This window comes from Leucopleurus acutus (assembly GCF_964270905.1).
Source record: "Leucopleurus acutus genome assembly, chromosome: 19".
NCBI lineage: Eukaryota > Metazoa > Chordata > Mammalia > Artiodactyla > Delphinidae > Leucopleurus > Leucopleurus acutus.
In genome coordinates, this window is record NC_139161.1 from 53,777,017 (window position 1) to 53,803,040 (window position 26,024).

Genomic DNA, 26,024 nt, shown 5'->3' on the forward strand with positions numbered 1-26,024 from the left:
AGAGAGTGGAATCCCATTTGTGGGGGCACTGGCTGTGTTTCCAGATCTCTCTCCCCAGCTGGTAACCTGGCTGGCTGTGCTTCAGGCATCTGACAAACCTGCACTGAGAAGAACGAACCGGTCCTGTTCACGGGTGGCCCTTCCAACTCTCTCCAGAAGCTCGACTCAAAAGTAACCCTGAGCCCCATGGGTAAACCCTCCACCCCTCTGCCGCCTCAAAGGGGACCTGCCTAGGCTTGCCTTGGCTGGGTTCATCTGTGGTTCCCGCCCACGTTCTTTTTGACCTGTCTGTCCATGATCTTCAGGAACGACCATATGGGATGCTTGTGGTCAATAAATGTGGTCAAGTTTTCCTTCCACATCGTCCTTACCACTACCCCGCCCCCCACCTCCTTGCAGAGAACCCCCAACCCCACCACTGCTAACCAACTGCTTCAAGAAGGCGGCTTCCCAGGAAGACAAGACACTTCCACTGCATTTCACTCTCACCCCCATCCCAACCATCACGCTCAGAATGAAATCCCAACACCTTCCTCTGGTCCCTGCTGACTCCCCTCCCCTCATCGCCTACCGCGTTCCCTCTTGTCCCCCACCCCCCAGCCACACCGGTCTGCTTTCTGTTCTCAAACATGCCAAGGTCACTCCTGCCCCAGGGCCTTTGCACTAGCTGTTCCTTGGCCTAGAACACTCCACCACCACCCCACACACATACTGTCTTCTCCGTGTCTTTAAAGCTTTGACCGAAACATCACTTCCTCACTGGGGCCATCCCTCACGCCCCAGTCACACACTCCGTCCTGCTGCCCATGCAACGAACATCTGACGTATTCCATGTCTGCCTGTTTGTCCAACTCTGCCACTAGAATGTAGGTTCCCGGGAGCAGGGACCACACAAGGACTGGCTTGTCTGTGGCTGTATCCCCAGTACTGAGAACAATGTCTGGCATATTTTTTGAATGAAAAGGTTTGCAAGTCCACCACTGTTGCTTTGCAGAAGCAGAAGCAGAAGCAGAACAAAAGAGGCTGAGATCCAGGGCCCTGAGTGGTCTCCAGGCAAGGTGCCCACAGCCCCGGGAGCCCAAGGATGGGGACAGTCAGTTTTTGAAGCTACCGCATGTCTTCACCAAGTCTATTTCTCTCCCCACAATAAAATTCAATCTCCTGAAAGCTGCTTATAAAACTGAAGGAAAGAATGGCTGGGAAAATTCTAGCACTCTCCTGTAGAGAGAAATACCAACACAGTTATTCTTCTATTCTTGAGACAGAAGGTTCAGTTCAAAAACCAGAAAAGATGATGTCAAAATACCTCGGATCCTGCTATACCCTCACAGGTGGGTTCTCTTCGCTTCCATCCCAGAGGGGGGATGGAGAGTTGACACGTGTGTTCATGCCCCAGGGTAGAGAGGGCCACAAATCATAACCACGGAGGGCTGGACAGGACCTCAGCCGTGGTCTTCCTCCCATTTACAAATGGACAAAGTGAGGTCTGGCAAGGAGAAGGGGTGTGCCCGAGGCCCCTGTCTAAGGAGTTGCAATCTCACAAACCTAAGACATCACTGACTGTTAGAGGCACCCTTATTTTAAGTATTGCTGAGAAAGAAAAAAAAAAAAAAAAAGATGCTTCCAATTAGACTAGGATACACCATTGATTTCCAAGATGTTAAAACTGGGAAACAAAACGTGGGTCTGAGAGTCAGTGAGCTGGGGACCTGAATGTCTTGCGGCCGCTTCTCACTGTCACGGGTTGTGGTCCATCATCCGACAGAGAGCAGTGCTGAGCCGGGGTTCTGAGTCCTTCTAGAACAGAGCTTCTAACCCCGGCGCTGCTGACGAGCGCGGCTGGACGGCCCTTTACTGGGGGGCTGTGCCGTCCCGTGCACTGTAGGACGTTCGGCAGCATCCCTGGCCTCTACTCACTAGACGCCTGTAGCTCTTCCCCCCACTGGTGACAGCCACGAATGTCCCCTGAAGGCAAAATCGCCCCCGAGTGGACAGCCAGAGCCAGGGAGCCTTAACAAGTATGTACGCGTGACGCGGACAAACACACACAAGGACAGAAGCAAGTTAAACGGGGGCTTCAGCTCAGACCTTCTCTGAGCTGATGTGCGCTCTCCAAAGGGGAAGAGAGTAGACAGGATTTCCAGCTGTCTGTGACTACAAAGCCCTTTCTCACAGAGAAATGGACAGACTTGGGACCCCAGGGACGTGGGAAGCAGTGCCCTCGGCCCCTGGGGGTCCACCTAAGTCTGTCCGATGCCTTGGCCACCTTGGCAATTCTCAACCCCGGATCTGACCCTCTCCACCATCTCCCACATTTCTCAGCCCCTCAGAGTCCCGGCACCCAGCGCAGTGCTGGGTCATCGTGGCTCTCGTGCTAGACGTGAAGGCAGGAATTTGTCACGCCGGGGCCTCCGGGCTGGTGACCTGAGCCAGCTTCTTTCAGTCCTTCTGGGGGATGGCCCCACCAAGAGGATGCTGCTGGGGCCAGTGACAGTGACAGCAGGCTTTGGAGAGGTGACCCCGCTGACCCAGAGGGCAAGTTCCCTAACCAGCCCCAGGAGCCCCGTGTAGCAAGCCGTGCAGGGTGGCAGGCTGGGCCATTGTCACCTGTCATCTCACACGACCCAGCCTCCCCCTGCCTGTGTCCTGCTCCGTGGACCCCCTCTGGCTGGAAAAGACAGCTGGGTTTTCCTTCTAGCGTCTGGGTGGCCTGGAGCCAGCCAGGATAGAGGGCCACACCTCACATTATTCACACTACCATTTCTATTGTTAAAAAAAAAAAATCACAAGAACAGCAACAAAAGACAAGGCAGCGTGCCAGGAAATGCTATTGTCATATGACAGCTAGGAAGGCCGAATGGCCCCATTTCTGAGGACTTGGTCTGAGATTGCAGCACTGGCTGCCTCCCTAGGAAACCGGGAGGAAATGCCCCATTTCCCTGCACCACAGGGGGTTCCTTTTTTAAAAATTTAATGAAAAAAATATGTGTGTGTGTGTGTGTGTGTGTGTGTGTGTGTGTGTGTATACATGCATATAGACACACACAAATATAAACAAAAACTTTTAAAAGTCTAGAACTTTCCGTGGGAAGCATCCCCCCAGTCCCCTCTCCCAGACCTCAGTTAATTCTCCAGGTCTGTTCTGCCACCACTGGGGTTCTGAGTTCTGTGGCTGGCAATCTTCTCAGCCCTAAATAACGTGCTTGGATCCCACTTTGATTTCTCAGTGGTGGAGGAGACTGAAAGACACCCCACTGGGAAAGGTGAGGCCTGACCCACTCACACTGGGCACGGCTCCCTTCCCAATCCGGGGTTTAAGAGTCCTCTTACGACTTTCAGCTCTTCCTTTGGTTTCCTGTGATGCGTTCGGTAAATTATTCCTGTTCCGAGAAGGGTACGGGGCTCTCATCTCCCCTCCCCTCCACGTGAGCGGGGGATGTCACTGCTGCTTTTGCCCAACCCCCTCCCCCAGCCCACGCCTCCCCTCCTCTGTCCTACACTGTCAATGCTACTGATGTTCAAATTCCAGGTCTACACACCCCGTTTGTGAATTCACTCAAAGCTGAGGCCAGGCTCCATTTGGAGACGGAGGAGTCCACAAAAGAAAAGGAGAGACAGAGTCCCCACCTCAGGGAGCTTACAGTCTGGGGTGGGAGAGTGACAACCAACAGGGAGGGGTACTCTGAGGACAGTGCAACAGCAGGAAGCGGGGATCCAGAGTGATGGGAGAGGACTGTAAATTGAGCTATCAAGGAAGGCTTCTCAGAGGAGGTGACATTTAATGCAAGGTCAAATCCACAAGAAGTCAGAAGGTGTTCTCCCCACTGGCGTGTCCTGCAACCCACCTCCTGGGATCCCAGAATGAGATGTATCCTAAGAGGAATAACCCCTCCACCTATTATAGGAATGTCTACCTTGACCACCTCTGCTTCATTACCTCTGCTGATGGAGAACTCATATCCTTGCAAGGAATCCATTTGCTTTCCAGACATTCTGTTTGAAAGCTGCCCTGTAAACACCTGCCTCCTTAACTCCTATTCCTTGAGGCCTTCGGGAACCACGTGGACCGAGTCTGCCCCCGGTTTGGGTCCCTACACTGGCAGACAGCTAAGAGCTCTGACGCTTCACCTCACCCAGCCATGCCCCGCCACCTCCCCGAGCACCTGAGAGCGAGTGAGAGGGACCAGAGCTGCTGCCGGCACTACTAGAGTGTTGCCATCCCACGGGGCAACAGGCTACGGGGCCTCCAAGCCCTCTAGACCCCTCCCCAGGTTTGGCCCGTACGATCCGCAGCCAGGTTTCAGACCCGGGCTCCAGAGCCGTGGCCTCCCCCTTGAAGGTGTGTGTGGTTCCCAGCCGGCCCCCAGGGTGCCCCGAAGTAGTGCGTGGACGGTACCTGTCAGAGGCAGAGAGCTTCTGTGAGGGCCAGGGCTGGCTGGAATCCCAGGAGAACTGCTGGGACGCTCCCAGGTGGTCTCTGGTCAAAGAAAGAAGAAAACACAATCGCGCTGAGAACTTGCCAGGGCAGAAACTCCGAGTGTCACAGGGCAGAACTGGGCCACCCCCTCCCTAAACCCGGGAAGCAGGGCTCCGCCCTCTGCTCCCATATCCATCTCCTCTCCTGCCCTCCCACGACAACAAAGTTTCTCTCTGCTGGGGACCCTTCTCCACGCAGCTGGGACCAAAAGGAGGTGGCCTTCTGGCTGGGATCCTGGGAAACAGCCCCCATGGCCCCTCTCCTCCTGCGAGGCTGCCAACTCATGCATCTCCACTTGGGTCCCTCGTCCTGGAACCCCAGCTGTCAACCGGGCATCACTTCCCAAATGCCCACTGTCATCTGAAACCCCAAAGCCCAGGGGAAGGAGCCCTGGCCGGGGGTCTGTACAGAGACCTGGGTGATGGGGGGTGACTTCCTTCCTGGCTCTACAACTCCACGACTCGAGTGAATTACAGCTGCTGTGTCTGATTGGATACTTCTCTCTCTTCCAATACCCAGCCAGAAATAACGCTAAGATTGCAGCTATACGATCATCCCCCAAACGTTACTCTACCCATCTCACTGCTGTGAGCAGAGACTTCTCATAGAATTATCTAGTGATAAAAATAATACTTTCTCACTACGTACAACGTGATGACGTAGAAAGAAGTGCAAAGAAGAAAAAGTATCATCCGTAGTCCCACAGCGCGGAGGTCGTCACTGAACATTTGGGCACCTGTGTGCTGATTTGTTTTCTAGGCCTATGTACATCTTTGGAACAAAACAAAATCATACTGTACGTTCTTTTCACCTATGGACTTCCGTGGGTATCTTTCCAAAACCATTAAAAGGGCCGGAGAGCACAGGGGTTAGGATCTATTAGCAGCAGTGAGTCTAGAGCCAGATGTCTGGGTTTGCATCCCAGCTCTGCCTCTCACCACCAGTTTAACCTTGACCAAGCTAATCGTCCCCTTGGTTTCCACCTCTGTAAAATGAGATCGATAATGGCAGCTGTTGTGTTCATGCCAAATGCCCATTTATAAGCTTTTAGCATCAAGTTATTTTTAAAGTTAGTCCAATATATGGATATGACACTATTTAGTCCAAAATTCTCTTACTGAAAATGCAATTGTCTCAAATATTGAAAGCAAAAACGAACACAATCTTTCAATGGCTTCTGTGAATTAAGATTCGAGAGAACTGGGGTTTGCCCTCAGCTCCGACTCTTATCTGCTGTGCAGCCCTGGGCAAGTCACGCTACTTCTCTGGTCCTCCGATTCTTCATCTAAAATGAAAGGGTCGGGCTGACTGGTCCTTTAGGCCCCAATACTCTTGCCCTCCAGCTTTGATTGGGGGTCTCAAAACCTTAAGATCTACTGTTTGGGTTTTAGGATCTTATGGCTCTAGGAGTCGGGTGGTAATACGGTCCCTTCATGTCTTAAGGGAGAGAAAAAGGAGGGTGAGCAGAAGGCAAGCAGCAGGGAGGATGTGACCAGGAACAAGAGAGCAGAGGGGTCTTCTAGGAGGGGTGACCAGAGGGCAGCCTCCCTGGAGGAGGAGGGACGCTTGGGCGGTGCTGAGAGCACCACGACTTGGAGAATCTGCATAAAGACCACCAGACCGCTCAGAGGCCGAGGGCAGTGGAAAGCATCCTAGGCCTGGCCGCTCAGGAGCTGAGTGACCTTTGGAAGCCATCTAACCCTGTGTCTTGTTTTTCTCAACTGTACAATGGGGATAAAAATGGTACCTAATTAGGGCTGTAATAGCATGAAATGGGTTAGTACATGGAAGGTGCTCTGGGTGACAGGGGCACACAGTAAGTGCCTTATCAGAGTTAAATAAAGCAAACAGACTAGCGAGGCTGGATGTAGAAATGGGGGCGGGGGGGGATTCAGATGAGAAAGAAGCCTTCCTACAAAGTGAGCTGGGCTCCAGCAGAGACCAGACGCGGCCTGCAGCCTCCATCTCCTTCCTAAAGAGGCCTCTCTTCCGTCCGCTGGATCGGCCCCACCTGGAGGCCACACTGCTGTCTCCACATCCACAGCGCCCAGCTCAGGCTCTCCCCTCCAACGCAGCCCCCTGGGGCTCAGGGGACCAACCTCCACGGCTTCACCAGCTCCTCCCGGGTCCCACCACCCACAATGCAATCAGTTCCCGGGGCCTGGAGGTGCCCCTCCATCGCTTTCCTCACCTCCTCTCCACCTCACCCCTAACGTGTCTCCCCACTCAGGGTCAGCGCTCACCTGGAGAACCCCTTGCGCCCCCTTTCCAACATGGCACAGAGAACAAAGTCCAAGCTTTGTCATCCCCACGCCCACCTCTCCGCCAGCGAGGCTCCAGCACAGCAACCTTGTCTGTCTGTCCAGACTGACTCCCACTGACCTCACTCCAGCCCAGGTAACTCACTTGCTGGTCTCGGAACATGTCTTTGCTCTGACTGTTTACACACCCTCACCACCTCCCGCCCCCACCATCCCTGGATGTCAGGATCATGTTCGTTTGCCAAGTTCCAACTAAAACGCCTCTTCCTCCATGCAGCCTTCCCAGTGGACTGCGGGAGAAGGCTCTGAAATCACAGGGAGATGCTGCCTGCAGTCAGAACCACGCTCTAGTTGCTGGGGCCCGAAGGAAGGCCCCTTGCCCTGTATTCGCTGGCCTGGGTCACTCACAGGCCCTCAGAGGCAGGAATCTCTTCTCCTGTATCGCATCTCTCTATCCAACCTCCGCCAGGACTCCATCAGGGACAATGCAGATGCCTGAAGGGTTCCGCCCAGCCCACCTCCTGGTCTTAGCCAGCTCTGGTCAGTCCAAAATACAAAGCCACTGTGAGCCTGGGGCAGGCCAGGTGGACATCTGGAGAGAGCCCCCGGGGCTCTGGCTGAGTGACCTCATCGGCAGCAGGAAAAATCACCCCAGATGACCACACCACACACAGGCAGGAAACCATTTCCAGGTCTTTTTCAATAAAAGACTCCCTAATCTATTTACAGCACACCAGGCTCCCCGATAGCGCCAAAGCAAAACTGAAGTGGCAGCTCGGGGCTCAGGCTACCCTGGATTGAGGCCCCCTTGCACTCTCTGGGCTTCCATCCTGGGGTGCTAGGTCATTCCAGGTGACCACCCAGACTGCTAACAGTCACTGCCATGCAGGCCCCAAAGGCTCTGGGCGGGGGGTGGGGGCCAGTGAGGACAGAGTGGAAGGAGTGAAACCCGTGCTTGGAAAGCCTCTGACCGTCCAACCCAATTCAGGAGAAACACATTGTTTCCTAAAGGCAACTCTAACTCAACTCGAACCTCTTCCGCTGAAAACAGGGGAGACAGATACACACACAAATGAGCTGACCGCTGACCGTGGATCAAATCGGACCAAGGGAGGTTGCTATTCTAGCCACCCATGTGAGAAGCCAGATATTTCCATTTCCCCATCAGTGGATTACAGTGCCTGCCTACGTAGAATAAAACTTTTAAAGAGAGAGTATAGTTGAAAGGTGGAAAGTGATGTCAATGTGATTTCAGAGCACAGACGCCCCTTCCTTAAAATAAGAATAATTATTATTATAATTATTTTTAAAAAACAGTAAGCAAGGCAGGAGTTATTAACCTTAGAGTCACTTGTAGACTTCGTTTCCCTTTGTTAAAACTACATCCTTCATGCTTTGCAAGGTACGAGCTTGCACTGGGAAAGTCAGTGAGCCCCTGGACCTCATCTGCCTTGGGGGAATCTGTGAGCCTTGTCCCCCACCCTTTTCCCCCTCCCCTTCCCACACTCTGCCCCACCCACCAGTGGACTCCTGGCTCATGATTGGTCAGTTTTCTTGGTTGAGTAGTAGCTCTCTGCTGCCCCCACTGGCTAACAGGTGAAATAACCACAGGTACCAGCCTAGGAGGAACTGGGTTCTTGGGTCCTGATCACGCACACCCCGGATGCCCTTGGCAGGGACAGAGCATGTGGAAACAGAAGGACGCAAAAGCTCCTTGCAAACACTCTTTTGCAGGGAATTCCCTGGCGGTCCAGTGGTTAGGACTCTGCACTTAAACTGCAGAGGGCCCGGGTTCGAGCCCTGGTCAGGGAACTAAGGTCCTGCAAGCCATGTGGTGTGGCCAAGAAAACTTTCACAATCGCAAGAAGTGGACATGCCTCCAAAACTAGAACTTTAAAGCAGCTCTGTCAAAACTGAAAAATGAAGCAGGCACAAAATTTTTAAAATGACATCAAAGAACTGAAACACAGGATTAACAAATTCCATGGAAACTGGAGATATGTAGAACACTGTACCTAACTGAATAAAATATAGCCTTGTACATTTAAACAAACAAACGAAAAAACACAACACCCTCTTGGAGGGGCATGAACTGCTCTGCAGGATCGTCTAGGTCTGATCACCAGCGGGAGGGCTTCTGAGCCTGGGCCAGACCCTGAGTCTCAGGCAGCCCAGAAGGGTTGCACCACGGCCACTGGCCCCAGAATCTAGTCTATTTCCTGAGCTTCAGCAAACACGGACCCCAGGCTCGGAGACCTGAGGTCTTCAGCAGGAAATGCTGGCTGGAGTCAAGCCTGGGGGGTGAGGATGGGGGTAAGTAGGTGGCAGCTAACACCCCACCAACTCCCAGCCTTCAGGCAGCACACACGGCCCTGGGGTGCTCCCCTGAGCACTGCGGGAGAGGAGAGCTGGGGACACCAGGACTCCACTGGCACAAGAAAGGCAAGAAGTGGAAAGGAACCTGGACCGGGTGTTTAAAACACCCCTCAAATATTCTGAGGCAGCCTAGAGATGTTCCTAAGAGCTCAGGTGTCACACAGACACAGGTTCGAATCCCAGGTCCACCCCTTAACTACTCGGCCTCGGTTTCCTCACTGTAAAGTGGGGATGACACGACTGCAGCGTCGTGGTCCTGGGATGCACGGTCAGTGGGCACATACAGCTTCCAGCACAGTCTCGGAGACAGAGGAAGCCCTCAAACACATTAAACAACAACACTAATAATATGAATGAAACAAAACCCTCTGCATTTCTTCCTTCCTCCTTCCTCCTCTCTGTTTCCCAACTTCCACCCCACCAGCTGCCTCCCTGCCCCACCCTCCTCTTCCTGCCTTCACAGAACACAGCTCCCAAAGGGAGAGGGAGGGCACGGCTCCCTCTCGGGGGCTGGGGGGAAGAGATGCTAGAAGGTCTTCGTTAGCATGTCTGAGCTGCAGGGGGGTCCCCGCACAGCAGCCCACAGAACCATTATGCAACCCCGTGATCCAGGCGGGGCAGGGGCCCTGACGCCCGCTCTACAGATGATACAGAGGCTGGCGATGCCAATGGATGAAGCAGCAGTCCCGTCAGTGCCCTGGCCGTTGGATACTGGCCTGAGCCAAGCTTTGGACTGGCTCCAGCTGGCACAAAGGGCCTGCAAGAGTAGGGTGGGGAGCTCCCAGAGAAATTCTAGTAGGGAGGGTGGTCCGCCTGGAACACCCCGAGCCTGTCCTTCAACCCCTTTAGGATCCCCGACATACCAACCTCCTCATAGGGTGCGGACTCGATCAAACACACCGGGAATCCCTGAACCTGGGCTGGGGAATGATGAGGGCTGATGCAACACAGGAAAAAGGGGGTCGTGTCACTGAGCCAGCAAGTATGGGCAGCTGACTGCCAGCTCACAGATATTACAAGCCCTGCTGTATGGCTGAGAAAACTGTAGATGGGTTCCCAGAAGGAAATCTTATCACATCAAAGCCTGAACACTCAGGACCCAGACCCTAAGCACAGCTATTAAGCAAAGCTCCGGGTCTGTTTCCCAAACTTGGTCTCTCCTCAGGATCATTCGATCTGAAGCTACAGATTCCCACACCTTGCGCCCGAAGACTCTGCTTTAGCAGGTCTTGGGTGGAACCCAGAAGTCAGCATTTTAACAAGCAGGCTCAGGGGTTAACCAGATGTAAGAAAAATGGGCAGAGTCCATAGTAAACCATGATGGGAACCAGCCACAGAGGGGGAGGTACCTGGATGAGACAAAAAAACGCCAGGGGAGCGATCAGACACGGAATCAGGCATAGTACGAAGCAAGATGTGTGAGAGCAACGTAGGGGAACTCTACTTAAGGAATCCTCCAAAATGTCACGTCTACCCCAATGTTCTAAAAATATCAGGTTCATAACATCTGTCCCCAAGAGCCTCTGCTTTGACTTGTGGCTTTGTTATCTATTTTAGTGTCTGAGGGAGCCTTATGAATTACACTGACTGTCACAAACCCTTTAGCACAACTGAGTCCTTAGGGTTTTATGCAATCCTGGTCCCAGGTGGTTGGCAGGGACAGAGCTGACAGGTCAGCGCCATCAGGATATTCTCAGCTGGAAATCTTATCAAATCAAAGCCCGGGACACTCACAGCCCTATGTGCTCTCCACCAACATCATTTAGGTTTTCTCAGCCCTATGAACAGGAACCAGGCTGGGGAGGGGCTCTGAGAGCTCACAGCATCATCCCTGCCCTCAGGGAGCTGACAGCTGGGGAGCTGGATGAGGTCATCCTAAGTCAGCTGTAACACCTGCTTTCAAATCCGATCCTCCCAGAGATGTGCTCTAAGGGCTGGGACTGTATCAAATGAATGTATCTCTGTCTCCCTGGTCCCCGGTACAGCAGGCACTCAATAGATGTTTGAGGAATGAATGGAGGCTCAATTCAAAGCACTGTCAGAAGCAAGTCTAGTTACATTGCCAATGGCTGACTTTAAAGATGAGTGAGTGAGCGAGCGAGCGAGCGTGTGTGTGTGTGTGTGTGTGTGTGTGTGTGTAGATAAAAAGATAAACAGACAACAGAAAGACATAGAAGGGGCAGGGAGAGCAGACGGGTCACCAAATCCCTTCACATAGTATGAAGTAGACATCATGCAAGCTGCTCAATCCAAAAAGAGCCCAGAACGTACACAGGTGGGTCACAGAAAAACAACTGCAGATGACCAATAAGGAAGGAAAGATGCTGATTCTCACTCAAAATTGGAGAAGTGGGGCTTCCCCGGTGGCGCAGTGGTTGGGAGTCCGCCTGTCGATGCAGGGGACGTGGGTTCGCGCCCCGGTCTGCAAAGATCCCACATGCTGCGGAGCGGCTGGGTCCATGAGCCATGGCCGCTGAGCCTGCGCGTCCGGAGCCTGTGTTCTGCAGCGGGAGCGGCCACAGCGGTGGGAGGCCCGTGTACCGCAAAAAAAAAAAAAAAAAAAAAATTGGAGAAGTGCTAATGAAGATGACAAGACACTATTTTTTTCACCCACTGGATCATTTTCTGCTAACTGGCTACTAAAGAAAAAAGGCAAGTCTGCAGAGAAAAATATGTATGAAACAGACCCAGAAATGGGCATAAGACATCAGGAGATCCCAGAAACCCAGGACAAACAACGTGCCTGATTTTCCTTCCGGTCCTTAAGCGGGGGCTTCTGTGAGATGCCCCATATCCTTCTAATAAAGGTCCTTTTTTCATAAGCTACTTTGGGTGGGCTTCTATTCCTATAACAAGGTAGTCCCTGCCCTTGGACAATCTCCCCATGCACTGCCCCATAATGGTCAACGCCAGCCCCAAGGCCATTAGATCCACATCTGGAATCTCCTTCTGTGACCAGGCTGAATTGTGACTTCTGAAGTAGGACTTCCATAACCTCTCCTGGTAAAAAAATCACACTGCTCAACGGTTCAGAAGCTTCTCTACCCACGAAGTGGTATTTTCCACCCATACATCACCTTTCTGTTTTGTTTTCTCAGAAACTCAGCATTTATGGACTTCAATCGCTCTGCACTGCTAATCCAGATTTAGACAACTTTCCAGTAAAAGGCGTGACTTTACATTTTATACATAATGCTCAAGATCACTGAGAGTGTTGCTTTTCACAAGCCAGAGGAAACTGTCAGAAAGAGCTCTGGTTATTCTGGGAAATAGGAATAGGCAATCATCTCCCTGAGGTGCGGCCGCAAAGGCACTTGCAAGGCCGCTGGATGCCCGAGGAAGGCCGGCCAGCCCCTGAGGCACAAAGAACCAACACTGCAAAACAGGTATAGAAATGCTGGGCAAAATGAGCTCTCCTCAAACATTAAGAAAGGGCATTCCGGGTAGAGAAGACTACACAAAATGGGGAAGAAATGGGTAGAGCTGAATGAAACAAGATTCCTTAGGAAAGTGCATGAGTAAGTTTTAAAAAAAAAAAAGCAAACAAAGAAAACCCTCTCTGCAAAGAAGCCTAAAAGCCTCATCCAATTAGGGAAATGCTAAAATGCTGGGGGCAGAGGCAGCCTCCTGCAACATTAGAGCATATGAGCCTCACCTGGAGGTCTGGTTAAACCACAGATTGCAGGGCACACTCCCAGAGGGTCAGATTCAGGAGGGCCAGGGTGGGGCCTGAGACAGCATTTCTAACAAATTCCCAGGTGATACTGACGCTGCTGGTCCAGGGACCCCACTTTGAGAACCACAGACGTAGAGAAAGACAGGACGAAGAGCATTCTCTGCAACAGTTCACCCTGCCTCCAGCGGTTGGAGGTAGGGCTATAAAAAATAATTTTTTTTTGAAAGGTACAACAATCAAACCAACCCACGAATTACCCCTGACTTGAAAGCATCCACTGCTCACCTCCTTTCCTCTGAACGGGTGTTGTTGGCTGAAAACTGCGGCAAATAGTCAAGTTGGCCCGAGAGATGCGGAGAGAGAAAAGTGAACCCCACAGGGCAGATGCTCTGAGAGAGCAAAGAAGAAATCCTCCGGGACCACACATGTTTGGGCTGTTATGCAAGCCTCTTGAGGATTTCCTCTCCATCCCTAAAGCCCGCTAACTAAGAAGGCTTCGCATTTGCACACCTGGTAAGAGGAATTCACACTCTGTGCACTAGAGTTGAGCCAGCTGGGTGGGGACGCGGTGTCCAAAAGCACTGTGTGCTCCCTGGCCCCTTCTGTCCTATTTCCCAAGGCTGTGCCCCTGTTCTGTCCTCTCCGTACCTTTTCTGCAGTGTCTCCCCCATCAGCACATGTTAATTTTACATACCGGCAGCAGAAAGCAAGTGAAGTCTTTATCCGTGGCAGAGAGGAAGAGAAGGGAGGGGGAGGAGGGGATGGGGGTCTCCTTGACTCCCAGCCCAGAACACACCTCCTTCTGTGGCAGAGATCACGTGGCCCGGCATCCCTGGATGCTCCTTTGCGCCATATAGAAAAGACCGGGGGCCTTTCAGGCTCCAGTTTGTGCATCTCAGCCCCAGAAGGATCCCCAGAACATGAGACCACCTCTCCAGTGGAACCGAGGAGGGTGGGATGTCGTGCTGGGGAAGGCGAAGCAAGAGAGAACCTTGGTGCTCAGCTCCCATCCGCTCCTCTATTTCAGAGAAGCTAATTTTACCTACTTGTACAAGTAATACAGGTCCAAGGGAGAAAACACTGGAAAACGGCAAAGTCAAAAGAGAACATAAAAATCCTCCCTGATCCCACTGCTCAGGAAGAACTCCTGCGTACAAGCTCTCTCCCTCCACATCTAAATGCAATGGTGTGTCATGAGAGTGGAGGGCACCCCAGGCAGCAGGAATCAGGGACAGAGGGAGGTGGTGGCCGGGAGCTGGGTCCTGTCTGCGTGGCCACGGGGCTCTGTCCTTAGGAAATACAAAGCTTGAAAGGCTTTCCAAAGCAGCCCAACCCTTCTCTTTTCAAGATGGGGGCTCAAGACCAGGATTGCTGGGAACGCACCTAGCATCTGGTTTAAACCGGAGATGAACATGACCTCCAGCCAAGTCCTCTCTGGTATGTTCAAGAGAAGCCTCACAAGTATCGGGAAATCAACTGCTTTATGCAGTGTCTCAATTCACACTGCTGTGCACCTGAACAACTCTACTCCAATTAAAAAAAAAGGAGTGGGAAATCCACTTAAATGGGGAAGAGAAAACAAGTGTCTCTTTGCTGCAGCTCGTATTAAAGCTTTCCTGCACGCACACCTCCTGGAATTACTGGCGTTCTGGTACCCTGGCAGCTATCCTAAGCCGGAGCTCATACCTCACATTCGCTGATCGGCTGGCGATAGGTTGGCAACGTAACAGGAAGGCGGGCCACCCTTCCTGCTGCTGGTGCTAACTGCCCCGTAGGCCAGGTGTTCTGAGACACAGATGACAGATTGCTCCTGTCCACAGCATTGCGGAGGACAAAACACCGCTTGTTTGTTTTAGCAGTGCCCGAAGAGACCACAATGGCGTGTTACTCTGGGCGTGGGAAATGTATTGGTTTCCTGGGGCTGCCCTAACAAAATACCACGAACTAGGCAGCTTCGACTTCGACAGAAATGTATTGTGTCACGGTTCTGGAGGCTGGAAGTCTGAGACCAAGGTGTCAGCAAGATTGCTTCCTTCTGAGAGCTTGTGAGCATCTGCTCTAGGCCTCTTCCCTGGCTTCTGGTGCCCTCGGTCATTCCGTGGCTCATAGATGGGCTCCCTTTGTGTCTTCACATCGTCTTCCCCCTGTGTGTGTCTGTCTCTGCGTCCAAAACGCTTTTCGTAAGGATCCGACGTATTGGATGAGGGCCAGCAAGCGCCGGGATCTTAACCTGATCGTCTGCAAAGATCCTATATCCAAGGTCACATTCAAGGGTCCTAGGGGTTAGGACTTAAACTTCCTTTGGGGGGGTGGGGGGGGGACACAGTTCAAAAGGCTGCAGCTGGCTGGGAACAGTAGGAGGCAGGGATGGAGGTCACGCTAACCTATGGAGTTGATCTGGGGGCCAGAAAGTCTGGACAGAGGAGTCCAGGGATTCAGAAGCAGAGGGTCCGGGTCTGTGGCAGGGCCCAGAGGGGGAGCAAGGAACTGGACCACCAGGTACCAGGGGACAACTAAGCCCCAGCCCTAGTACATGTCCCAGCAGGCAGCCACGCAGAGCACGAGTGCCGTCAGACTGGTTGTTCAAACAGTGAAAAACGTCTGTACCAGTTGGAAAACTGCTTCTGCTCCGACCTCCCTACCCCAAGTATCCCCAGTCCCCGAGACCGCCCCACCCCCATTAGATCCCCACAGGGCCATTACGGCTGAATGCCTGGGGAGGGGGCGGGGGGCAGAATCCCCTTCCAGCACGTTCTTCGCGCAGTCCATCCCTGTGCTGGACCGCTCGGTAACTTCCTCTGCTCTCACCCATTACAGGGGCTATTTCTTCTCGGGCTGGGTACACAGGTGCTAATAAGCACAGCCGGCAACAGGGCAGCGCATCACTCCACAGGAATGTCCAGGAGCCCCGCCGGGTACAAGGCCCAGCCCATGACCTTCCAAGGACAGCAAGACCCTTCAGGGGAGGCTCCCAGAGCCCCGTGCCCAGCCCAGCACCCCGCTGCTGGGGAGCGCATGCAATCAACACTCATCCCGCGCCACTAACTTCTCACCCCATCCTCCTCCCACACCTCTTGGAAGAGCACTGCCTACTCTGGAATCCATCTTGGACTGAAATTACAAAAAGGCTGTTCCTCAGCTCCAAGACCTTCCTCCAACAGTGAAGATCTGATCGCCGGGACGCCACGCCAGCTCTCCGTACGAGGCACGTTCCCCAGCAGTGGTGGGTGAGGAGCACGGCGGTGTGGCAACTCCCTGTTGCACAGGATTTGAGAGCCGGAAGGGACCTGCAGAGGTCTGTTCAGGCAGGAAAGAAAATGGACTGCAACCCACGAGGAAAGTCTCCTTTAACAATCTCATCTCCACCGGGAGGCGTTCTCGAAGCCATTTGCATTGTGTTCGCCCACACCACCCCTGCAAGGAGCCATCCAAGTGCATAATGGGAGACGGGCACAGAGAAGGCATTGAGCAAACACTTGTGGCTTGATAATCCATTCACGTGGTCCTGGCCCACTCACTCATCAGAATATAACCTATGGATAATTTCCATTTTTGCCAGGAGTTCCACCAACTCCGTGGGATCCAACTCTTTAAACAGCATTGATGGCTATCTCTGTCCAGACTGCCCTTCCCTGTGGACCCCAGGTTCCTGCTGCGGCCACGTGCTCCCACTGCCCCACCGCCACCCCGCACACACACAGGCTTTACAGAAGCCCCCAAACGGCAATGCTTCCTGCACTAATAGGTCGGGTGCACATAAAAGCTCCAGGGATAAGGCAGGGTATGGGATGAGTCTGAAAGTTCTTCCTGAAGTGGACCGGTCAGGCCTTTCTCCCGATTCTTTCATCTCTTGCCTGGTCCCCTTTCATAATCTCTTATTTCCAAGTGCATTTATAAAATAGATTCCTGATTTTATGCCTAATGCTCATTTTCCCCTGCAATACTTGCTGTCAAGCCATGAGGCTATGTCCAAACACAGGTCAAAGCTCAAGGCCCCACAAGCACTGGACATGTAAGATGCTTGCATGAAGCCGACTCGAGTAGAAGAAAAATCAGGAGTGGTGGCAACCTGCTCAGCTCCACCCGGTGGTGTTCAGGCAGGAAGGCGGGTCGCATGCGGCCATACCTCACAATTTTTCAAAGGGAGACAAGTATCTGGGTGGGTATGAAAAATGTCCCAATTTTTCAATGTTGGCAACTCATTCAACATCTTTAAGGATGGTGAACACAAAATAAAATCCTTCTGTGGACAGCCTCTGGCCTCAAGACCATCTACCGTGAGACATCGACTCTACCTGAATCTTTGAAGGACAGCTCACCTGGATCTAGAGGTCCTGACCCTGCCTTGCCCCACCGCCACCAGAGGCACTACAACTGCCCTAGAAATGCAGTCATCACGCACCAGAGTTCAACCCAAGCAAACATCATTCCTTATGGATACACAGCTTACGATCACCTTGTACTTTTTTATATGGATGGATTAGCGTGACAGGGCTGGATTAGTCGTTGGATACAGTCCGATCCCACCACACTCACTAGGCCGCTGGGCTCTGCAAAGTGATGATGAGGGCAAGGTGACCCTACACTGGTACGTATGTCCTAAGCAAAGCAGAGGCCAGCTAGGACATTCCGGGATAACGTTCTCCAGAGAAGAGAAATATGAAGGAAGGAAAAATGTACAGCTTTCTTACATCTCCAAGGCCTAGAACTCTTTCACTAGACTCCAAGTTCCTTGAAGGCAAGGATGGTGTTCAGATGTCTAGGTGTCAGAGTGCTACAGAGAATGGGAAAATGAAAACGGTAGAAGCCCCAAAGCCTTTGACTGAGTTGCAGCTAGAAACAAAGTTGAAACCAGAGTTCATACGTCTTTTATTTTTTTAATGGCAAAAATACTGAGATTCAAAAAAAAATGTTTTTTGAGCTATTGACTCAAAAGCTGTGAAATGATAAGAACTGCCACTACATCCTGTTATGTAGACAAGAATAAAGGCTAGAGATATCTGCAAGTCTGCTACCCTGACAACACAAAAGTATAAACATAAGCCAGGTGAAGGGCCTTTCTTGGTATTTTATTCTCATTCTATATCCTGTCACTGTAAGATTGAGTTATTTGTCTTCAAGTCGTTTTTCCGCGAGATTCTACTTTAACGACAATGGTTTATGGTTATATAACCATAAACCATTTATTTAACCTTGGGACTATAATGCACGTTTTACTTGTTCGAAGAAAATTGTATTTTCTCACTGAACTTCCACAAGAGAAAAACTGGATTTCAATGGACTCTTCAGCGTCAGAATATCTGATCCACTGACCATGCCATCATCAATCTGGTTGTCTCCTTAGACGTCAAAAATAGGTGGTGACTATCAGAAAACAATTAAAGATATAAAGCAGAAATTTTTACTCGCTCCAAATAGGAGATTCCAATTCAGTAGGTCTGCGGCAGGACCTGTGTATCAATATTTTTAAACAAACTCCCTTCAATGAAATGCTTCAATGCCCACCAAAGTTTGGGAATCGGGCAGAAGGAATGCCCAACTGAGGCATCAAAGGACTTGTTCTAGAAGGACACCAGGAAAGTCACCAACTCACCCACCTACCTCTATATGCCTGTTTTTATTGTGATATAACTCATATACCATGAAACTCACTCTCTAAAAGCATACATTACAGGGGCTTTTAGTATATTCACAGAGATGTGCAACCGTCAACACTATCTAATTTTAGAACATTTTCATCACCTCAAAAGGACACCCCTTACCCGTGAGAAGGCACCCCTTCTCCCCAGTCCCTGGAGCCACGAATCTACTATCTGGGTCTATGGATTTGCCTGTTCTAAGCATTTCATATAAATGGAATCACACAACATATGGCTTTGTGTGTGTGGCTTCTTTCACTTAGCACGATATTTTCAAGGTTCACCCAGGCATGTTGCATGTACCCATTAGTACTTGCTTCCTTTTTATGGCTGAATAACTTCCCATTGCAGGGACAGACCACATTTTGTTTCGGATATTAATTTGGGTGGGGGGGGGGGCCCACACCGAGCAGCTTGTGGGATCTTAGTTCCCAACGAGGGATTGAACGCAGGCCCTTGTGGGTAAGAGCGTGGAGTCCTGATCACTGGACCGCCAGGGAATTCCCAGACCACATTTTGTTTATCCACTCATTCGCTGATGGACATTTGGGTTGTTTCTGGTCATCATGAATAATGCTGCTATGAACATTCATGTATAAATTTTTGTGTGGACACGTTTTCAGTTCTCTTGGGTAGATATCTAGGAGTGGAACTGCTGGGTCCTATGCCATACATTCTATTTTATTCCAGATCTGAACCACTTGCTGCTAACTGGTGACCCCACCTAACATCCAATGAGGAAAGTACCTACACTGTTGACCAATAAGTTGTCTTTTTCAAAGTAACACTAGCAAACAATAAAATTCTGTCTGCTTTGTGTTTTGATTTTTATGGGACTTCAACTTCCTGGCAGCGTGAATGACTCTCTAACCCACCTCGCACCTGCCAAAATTCCAGGAGAATTTAAAACTGCTTAAAAACTGCTGAGAAATGAGAGATGTGTACTGAAGTGTTACCTTAATATTACAGATTAAAATGAATTCTCTGGAAGGGAAAAACGCAACCCCACAGAAACAGACGAATAGTAAGATTTAAGGGCTCACAGCTTCCCATTAAGAAAGAGTCCATGAAAGAAAAATAATACAGCTAAAATAAAAAACATGAACACACACACACGCACACGCGCGCGCACACACACACACACACACACCTATTTCAATCAACTGAATGTGCCAAATAAAAGCATCGTTTTAGTCTCACATTTGTTCAACACAGATGGACAGATGAAAACAGACTGATGTTTTTGGGCGCAGAAGTTTCTCAGGGCAACTTTTATTAACTGCTAATTATCAGGGCTGCTCTCTCAAGTATTCCAATTATTTGTAACAAAGAGAAGCTCAAGGAATGCTTTTAAAAAGGGTTCTACTGGAAAACTTATCCAGAAACTCACATTAGCTCCTGCTGTAATAAAGTTAGATGGGAATCTACTCATTTAAAGAAAAATTAAAACCAGAAATCAAGAAAAGTGCCTATTATTTGGTAAATGAATCCAAAAGCTCAAATCCTGGTTTAATCCTCCACGTTTGGCTCACAAACATACTAAAACATTTATACATATGAATTCTTTGTCAAAAGAGCTTAAAAACGGTTCCCAGCTCTCCTGGGTTTCAGTTGATGCTCTCAGAAGATAGTTGTGTTTCCCTTAAAAATAAAAGTTATCTCGGATTGTTTTTGCTACTAATCCATGTACTCAGTTACCCTTATTGCAAATTAAGTCACTGCCCTCCCCCATGCCCATCCTCCTGTATACTGAGGTAAAAAGGAAAAGATTAGAAGACAGGGGATCCAAGCATAGCCCGGTCTTTGAATGGGCAGGTAACTTTGACTGAGTCCCTTTACCCCATGGGGGACTCCCTTCCTCATGTGTAAAATGAATGGGTTCTATCTGTTAGGCTGGGGATCATCAAACCTTTTCTTTTAAAGGCCGGAGAGTAAACATTTTTGGTTTTTTGAGCTATATGGACCCTACTCAACTCTGCCATCTTTGGGCAATAGCAGCCTTAGGCAATAAGAAAATAAAAGAGGGGCTTCCCTGGTGGTGCAGTGGTTAAGAGTCCACCTGCCAATGCAGGGGACGTGGGTTCGAGCCCTGGTCCGGGAAGATCCCACATGCTGCGGAGCAACTAAGCCCCTGTGCCACAACTACTGAGCCTGTGCTCTAGAGCCCGCGAGCCACAACTACTGAGGCTGCGCTCTGGAGCCCGCACGCCTAGAGCCCGTGCTCTGCAGCAGGAGAAGCCACGGCAATGAGAAGCCCACGCACCGCAACGAAGAGTAGCCCCCGCTCACCACAACGAGACCCGCACAGCAACAAAGACCCAACGCAGCCAAAAATTAAAATAAATATATATTAAAAAAAAAAAGAAAAGAAAAGAGCACGCCTGTGTTCCAATTAAACTCTATTTACAGAAACAGGCTGCAAGCTGAATTTGGCCCAAGGGCTGTAGACTGCCAACTGCTGTGTTCAATGATTTGTAAGGTTCCCCCTAGGATGACTGAGTAAAAGTCATCGGCCACCGAAACCCTGTAAATAATCAAGTCATCAAGGCCTGACAGTGGAGAGAGATGCACAGCCCAGCACACAGTGGGACAGGAGCCTCCAGGCTGGGACAGACATTGGGCTCTTTCTTCCTCACATTTCCGTCGACTGCCTCCTCCTATTTTGGTGGGTACCTCACCCACGCTCCACTGACCATCCGCCTTGGGCTTGGCTGAAGCATCACTCTGTGGGGGTGGAATAAGGCTTTCCAAGAGGCTGCTGGGGGTCAGATGATACACCCCAAAGTGGGGGGAAACGGCTCTCCAAGCAGAGAAGCGTGGCCAGTGGGAAACAGGAGATGAGAAGGAGGTGAGCAGATAAAACACCTCTGCTCTCCCGTGGACTACTCAAAGGCATGACTCCTCGCTGCAAACCTGGCTCCAGAGAAGCGAACACACTTGCTGAGCAACCCGCTGGCTGTCAGTTCACTGTCAAGGCTAGCCAGCATCTTCCTTTGCCTCTCTTCCCCCTCTCACCCACCCTCACCACTCTGGGCTTATACCTCCCAAATAAGGTGTTAACACTTAATCCTTGCCTCAGGCTCTGCTTTCTCGGGGGAAACAGGACTAAGGCACCCTCTTCAAATGATCCTCTTTCTTTAGAAATGAAAGACAGATAAATGAAACTATCAGATTTAAAGTATATAAAGATTAATCTATGTAAGAGGTAAAATACTGACTCATACACTAAGCAAAACTAAGCTTGGCCTTCGTTACTGGCTTGAAATATCCCTTCGAGGTCCAAATTGTAAAAATATATCTTAAATAATATCTAAAAAGCCAGCATCTCTCCCAAAAGAAGACCTGAATATCTCTGACCCTGTTAAGTGATTAAATGTGCATATCTGGGCTTCCAATGATAAATGGAACAAAACAACTTTGTGCTGTTTTCTTGAAATGCAATTATTTGTTATGCAAATAAGAGGTCCCGCTTAACGCTTAGGTCCCTGAATAGGCTGGCTACAGATAATAGCTCAATAACCAGAAACTAAACACACTCTCATTTTTGGCAATAGAGTCAACTTTGGGTAGAACGGAGCACTGCAGCACAAGCAATTTCCTGATACCAGAACCCTGGGGCCTGAGCTCAGTACCAGCCTGCCCGACAAAATGCCCCAGAGAGCCATAAACCGTGAGGAGATAAGGGGAGATGGGTGGGGGGAAGATGCCTCCCAAAGTCTCATGCTCTGATGGCCTTGCTGAGTTTCTACGAAAACAATAGTGTCATTGCATTAACTTACCCAACAAAATTTCCTGTGAGCCGTCTGGCCCAACACCAGTTATTAAATAATGTGTGCTTTCCCCAAAGACTTACAATATCCCCTCCCCCACCAGAAATCTGACCTATATTTCAGTCTGTCTTGACAATCTTTTCTCCTTTGCCATTCCGGACATTGCCTGCTCCTGGAAGCCTCACATCTCTGACGATTCTTTCCCGAGCCCCCTCTGCCCCTCCCTTAAGCGTGGTTCTGCAGGGCTCTCTTCCCCCTGGAGGCTTGCCCTGGGCGACCTCCTGCACACTCCTGATTTCAGTTCTCTGCTGATGAAATGCAAGTTCCGGGGCCGCTACCTGGGCTTGCGCAGGTCCCTGTGCAACGGAGTCAGACCAAGGGACAAGTGGGGGTGTAACCCAGCCTGCTCTCTGCCCACCACGCCATGCACCCACACGGCTCCCCAGCGCCTCATCTTTAGCCCAGATGACGACCCCTGAGTCACAGACCCATCCGTCCAACATACACTGCCCATCTCTCCCTGAATGTTCCCCAAGGAACGGTATGCTCCACGTGGAATCATCTTCTTTCTTCCAAAGCCATTCCTCCCAAGTTCCCTGTTCTCACTGAACAGCTCCGGCACACAAGGCAGAAAAGGAATCTGTGCGTTCTTCTTTCCTGGACCTGCCACATCCCGTCTGACAGATCGTATCTCCTCCTCTCCGGCCACACTACAGACACGGAGCTGACCTCATTACTTCTCTTCTCATCGAGCCTGTCAGGTTCCTGCTCACCATCCTATAACCCATCACTCTGCTGCACGAGCAGTCTCGCCACAATATTCTGAGGATGTCAAGCCAGCGCTTCCATCGCTTTCCACGCCCACAGGGCAAAGCCCCAACTCTTCACGGTGCCCCATTGGGGTCTTTAGTGGATCAGACCCCCAAGTCCCCCCCTCTCTGTTCCTCACCCACGCCAACCACATCAGCCTTCCCCCCGCTGCCTCCCCTCTGCTCGTGCTGCCACTGCAGCTGAAAACGCCCAAGGCAAGGACCCCGCATCCCTGCCCTCAAAGACTTGTCTGACACCCAGATAAAGCAGGCGACCCCCTTCCTTGGGCCTGCAGGTTTCCACGTTAACACCCGAAACACTCATTGGTTTCTGTGTTTCTGACTCCATCACACCTGCAGTCGCTGAAGGCGGAGATGGCCTCTGGTTTGATTTTGTATCCCACAGCCCAGCACAGCAGCCCTGTAACAATCCCCATGCAGAAAATCCTAAACGGATTTGAAAATAAGCAGATTAGCCAGAGCAAGGTAATACAAATGTAAATTGGGCTTTCAACTCCTTACATTTGTACATGGTGTAAAAACGGGGACAGCACGTCTATGGTACCCCAGCGCCCTCTGCAAAAGCAGCGATTAGGGATTAAGGGAGACCAGGAGAGCTTGGAAGCAAGGTGGACAGACAGAAAGAAGAAGAAAGAAACGGCTCATGGTGCCTGCGAGAAGGGGGTCTGCTTCCTGGACAGTGGCGAGCGATTCTGGCCAGAGTCCCAGGGCAGCAGAGATCCAAGAGTTGGGGCGGAAAGGTGGGTGCAGCTGGCCCGGCTGTGAGGAGACACATGCTTCCAGGAGTCAGGGGTCAGATAAACGTGGGTGTGAGAGGAGCGAGAGGCTGCTCTGATAAGCACCTTCCTGCAGAAAGGCAGTCAGATTAAAAAATTTACAAAGCAGTCCAGCAGCCAAACAAAATGGGGCTAAGATTCCAGAGGAGAATCAGAAAGATATCTGGTCTTCCTAGTGCCTTAAAACTGAAAAGCAAAATCTTTAACGTGATGTTCAGGGTCTGCATGATCCCTCCAAACATGACCGATATTGTTGTCATGCTTCTCATCTCAGCTGAAGGGAACCTCCTCCTCCAGGAAGTCTCCCCTGACCTCCCAGGGTCTCTCTGGGACATGCTCTCAAAACACTGTGGACTCCTCCTTCACAGCCCTGCTCTCGACTGCAATCAAATATGGACTCATTTAAAATCTGCTTCTGGGAATTCCCTGACGGTCCAGTGGTTTGGACTTGGCGCTTTCACTGTCAGGGCCCAGGTTTGATTCCTGGTCAGGGAACTAACATCCTGCAAGCTGGATCAAAAGTTTAAAATATGGCCAAAAAAATAAAAGTACAGCCAAAAATAAAAATAAAGAATAAAATAAAATAAAATCTGCTTCCATTAGTAGAAGCTAAGTACTTTGAGGGCTGAGGCTGCTTCTTTTTTATTATTATATCCTCAGCATCCAACACTCTGCCTGGAACATACGTGAGGCCCAACACGTGTTTGTTGACTGAACAATTCAATCAACCAGATGAAGAATGAATTAAACAACGAATGAAAAAAACTGGCATGTGTCTAGTGCCCTGTAGGATATTCATCAGCATCCCTGGCCTCTACTCACTAGATGCCAGTATATTCCCCAGTTGGAACAATCAAAATTCTTTTCAGACTTGCCCCCTGGTGAGCAAAATTGTCCCTATTGAGAACCACTGTTATACTGGATTGTTGAGTAGGCGAAGTCAAATTATTTATGGGTGATTTAGTGCATTTCGACATATAATATATATACAGTAAATGTAATTGTTTGATTATTGATTAAAAAAAAAGAAGCTGGCATGTGTCTAGAATGCAAGACCAAGGAGCCAGGAATACAGCAACCAATATGGCCCATGGGCCAACACATGCATGTCATCATACAGCTTGGGAACTCCTTAACTAAGATCGACTTTTACTTTTTTTTTTTTTTTTTTTTTTTGCGGTAGGCGGGCCTCTCACTGTTGTGGCCTCTCCCGTTGCGGAGCACAGGCTCCGGACGCGCAGGCTCAGCGGCCATGGCTCACGGGCCCAGCCGCTCCGCGGCATGTGGGATCTTCCCGGACCGGGGCACGAACCCGTGTCCCCTGCATCGGCAGGCGGACTCTCAACCACTGTGCCACCAGGGAAGCCCGACTTTTACATTTTTAAATGGCTGAAAAAAGAACCCTATTCTTTGACATGCAAGTTATTGGAAATTCACACTGCCTGGTAACATAAAATGGGATTTAACTATCCCCTTACTAAAGAGAGGGCTAGTTAAATGAATGAGAGCATATACTAGCAACGGACTGTTCGTTACACGGCTAGTTTTAAAAAATCAGTTAGATTTTAGAAAGCTACTTTTACCCTTCTGCCCCTTTGCAACAGAGTGGCTAATTCAGGACAAGAATGGAGCCCAATTCTTGATGATCTCAGGATCACTTGGTCCAACTTCCGCATTTTACAGATGGGGCACTGCCCATAAACACACTCACCTCCGAAACTTCAAAGTCTGATAACAGTACAAAGCTGCTCTGTGCTTATTATGAGGAAGCTTCTGATTAGAATGGTCAGAAATAGTTCTGCTTCCCTTTTCCTAGAAACCCCTGGTTACCTCTTCAACTAGAACACCCCTCCTTGAGCGGAAGGCCAGATTGCCAGGCAATATAAACAAACCAGACGCCCCAAGTGGCAGCTGTCAGCTGCCTTCTCTGTTGCTTCCTCTAGACAGCAGCTGGCTCTCCTGTCACCAGTTCCCCACCCCGCTCCCGCCAAGTGCAGGTTCATAAACATAGACCATATCAATGGTGCTGTCGGGAGGCAGGAGGTAGCCGTAAGTCAGGTAGGCACAGGTGGGGGAAGTGAGGTGCCGAAATCCTACCCGAATCCACGTTCTGCCTTGGCACACACATCTGTGATTCCCACCAGATCTCACTTTCTGTGTTTCCATCCTCTCCGTTCTCTGGTGGCAGTTTCCCTGGGGTCAAGAGACAGAGCTGATGG

General features: G+C 50.5%; 1 protein-coding gene across 1 annotated transcript in view; it reads right to left on the reverse strand.

Annotated features, from left to right (window-relative positions):
• The window catches only part of GAS7 (growth arrest specific 7), a gene marked incomplete at its 5' end in the record, with an annotated part of 194,518 nt that overhangs the window by 47,761 nt on the left and 120,733 nt on the right, over positions 1-26,024 (reverse strand). Inside the window, one exon of the mRNA XM_082860940.1 lies at positions 4,397-4,477. Within this exon, the coding sequence (XP_082717066.1) occupies positions 4,397-4,477 (81 nt within the window). The remainder of the gene's footprint in view (positions 1-4,396; positions 4,478-26,024) is intronic.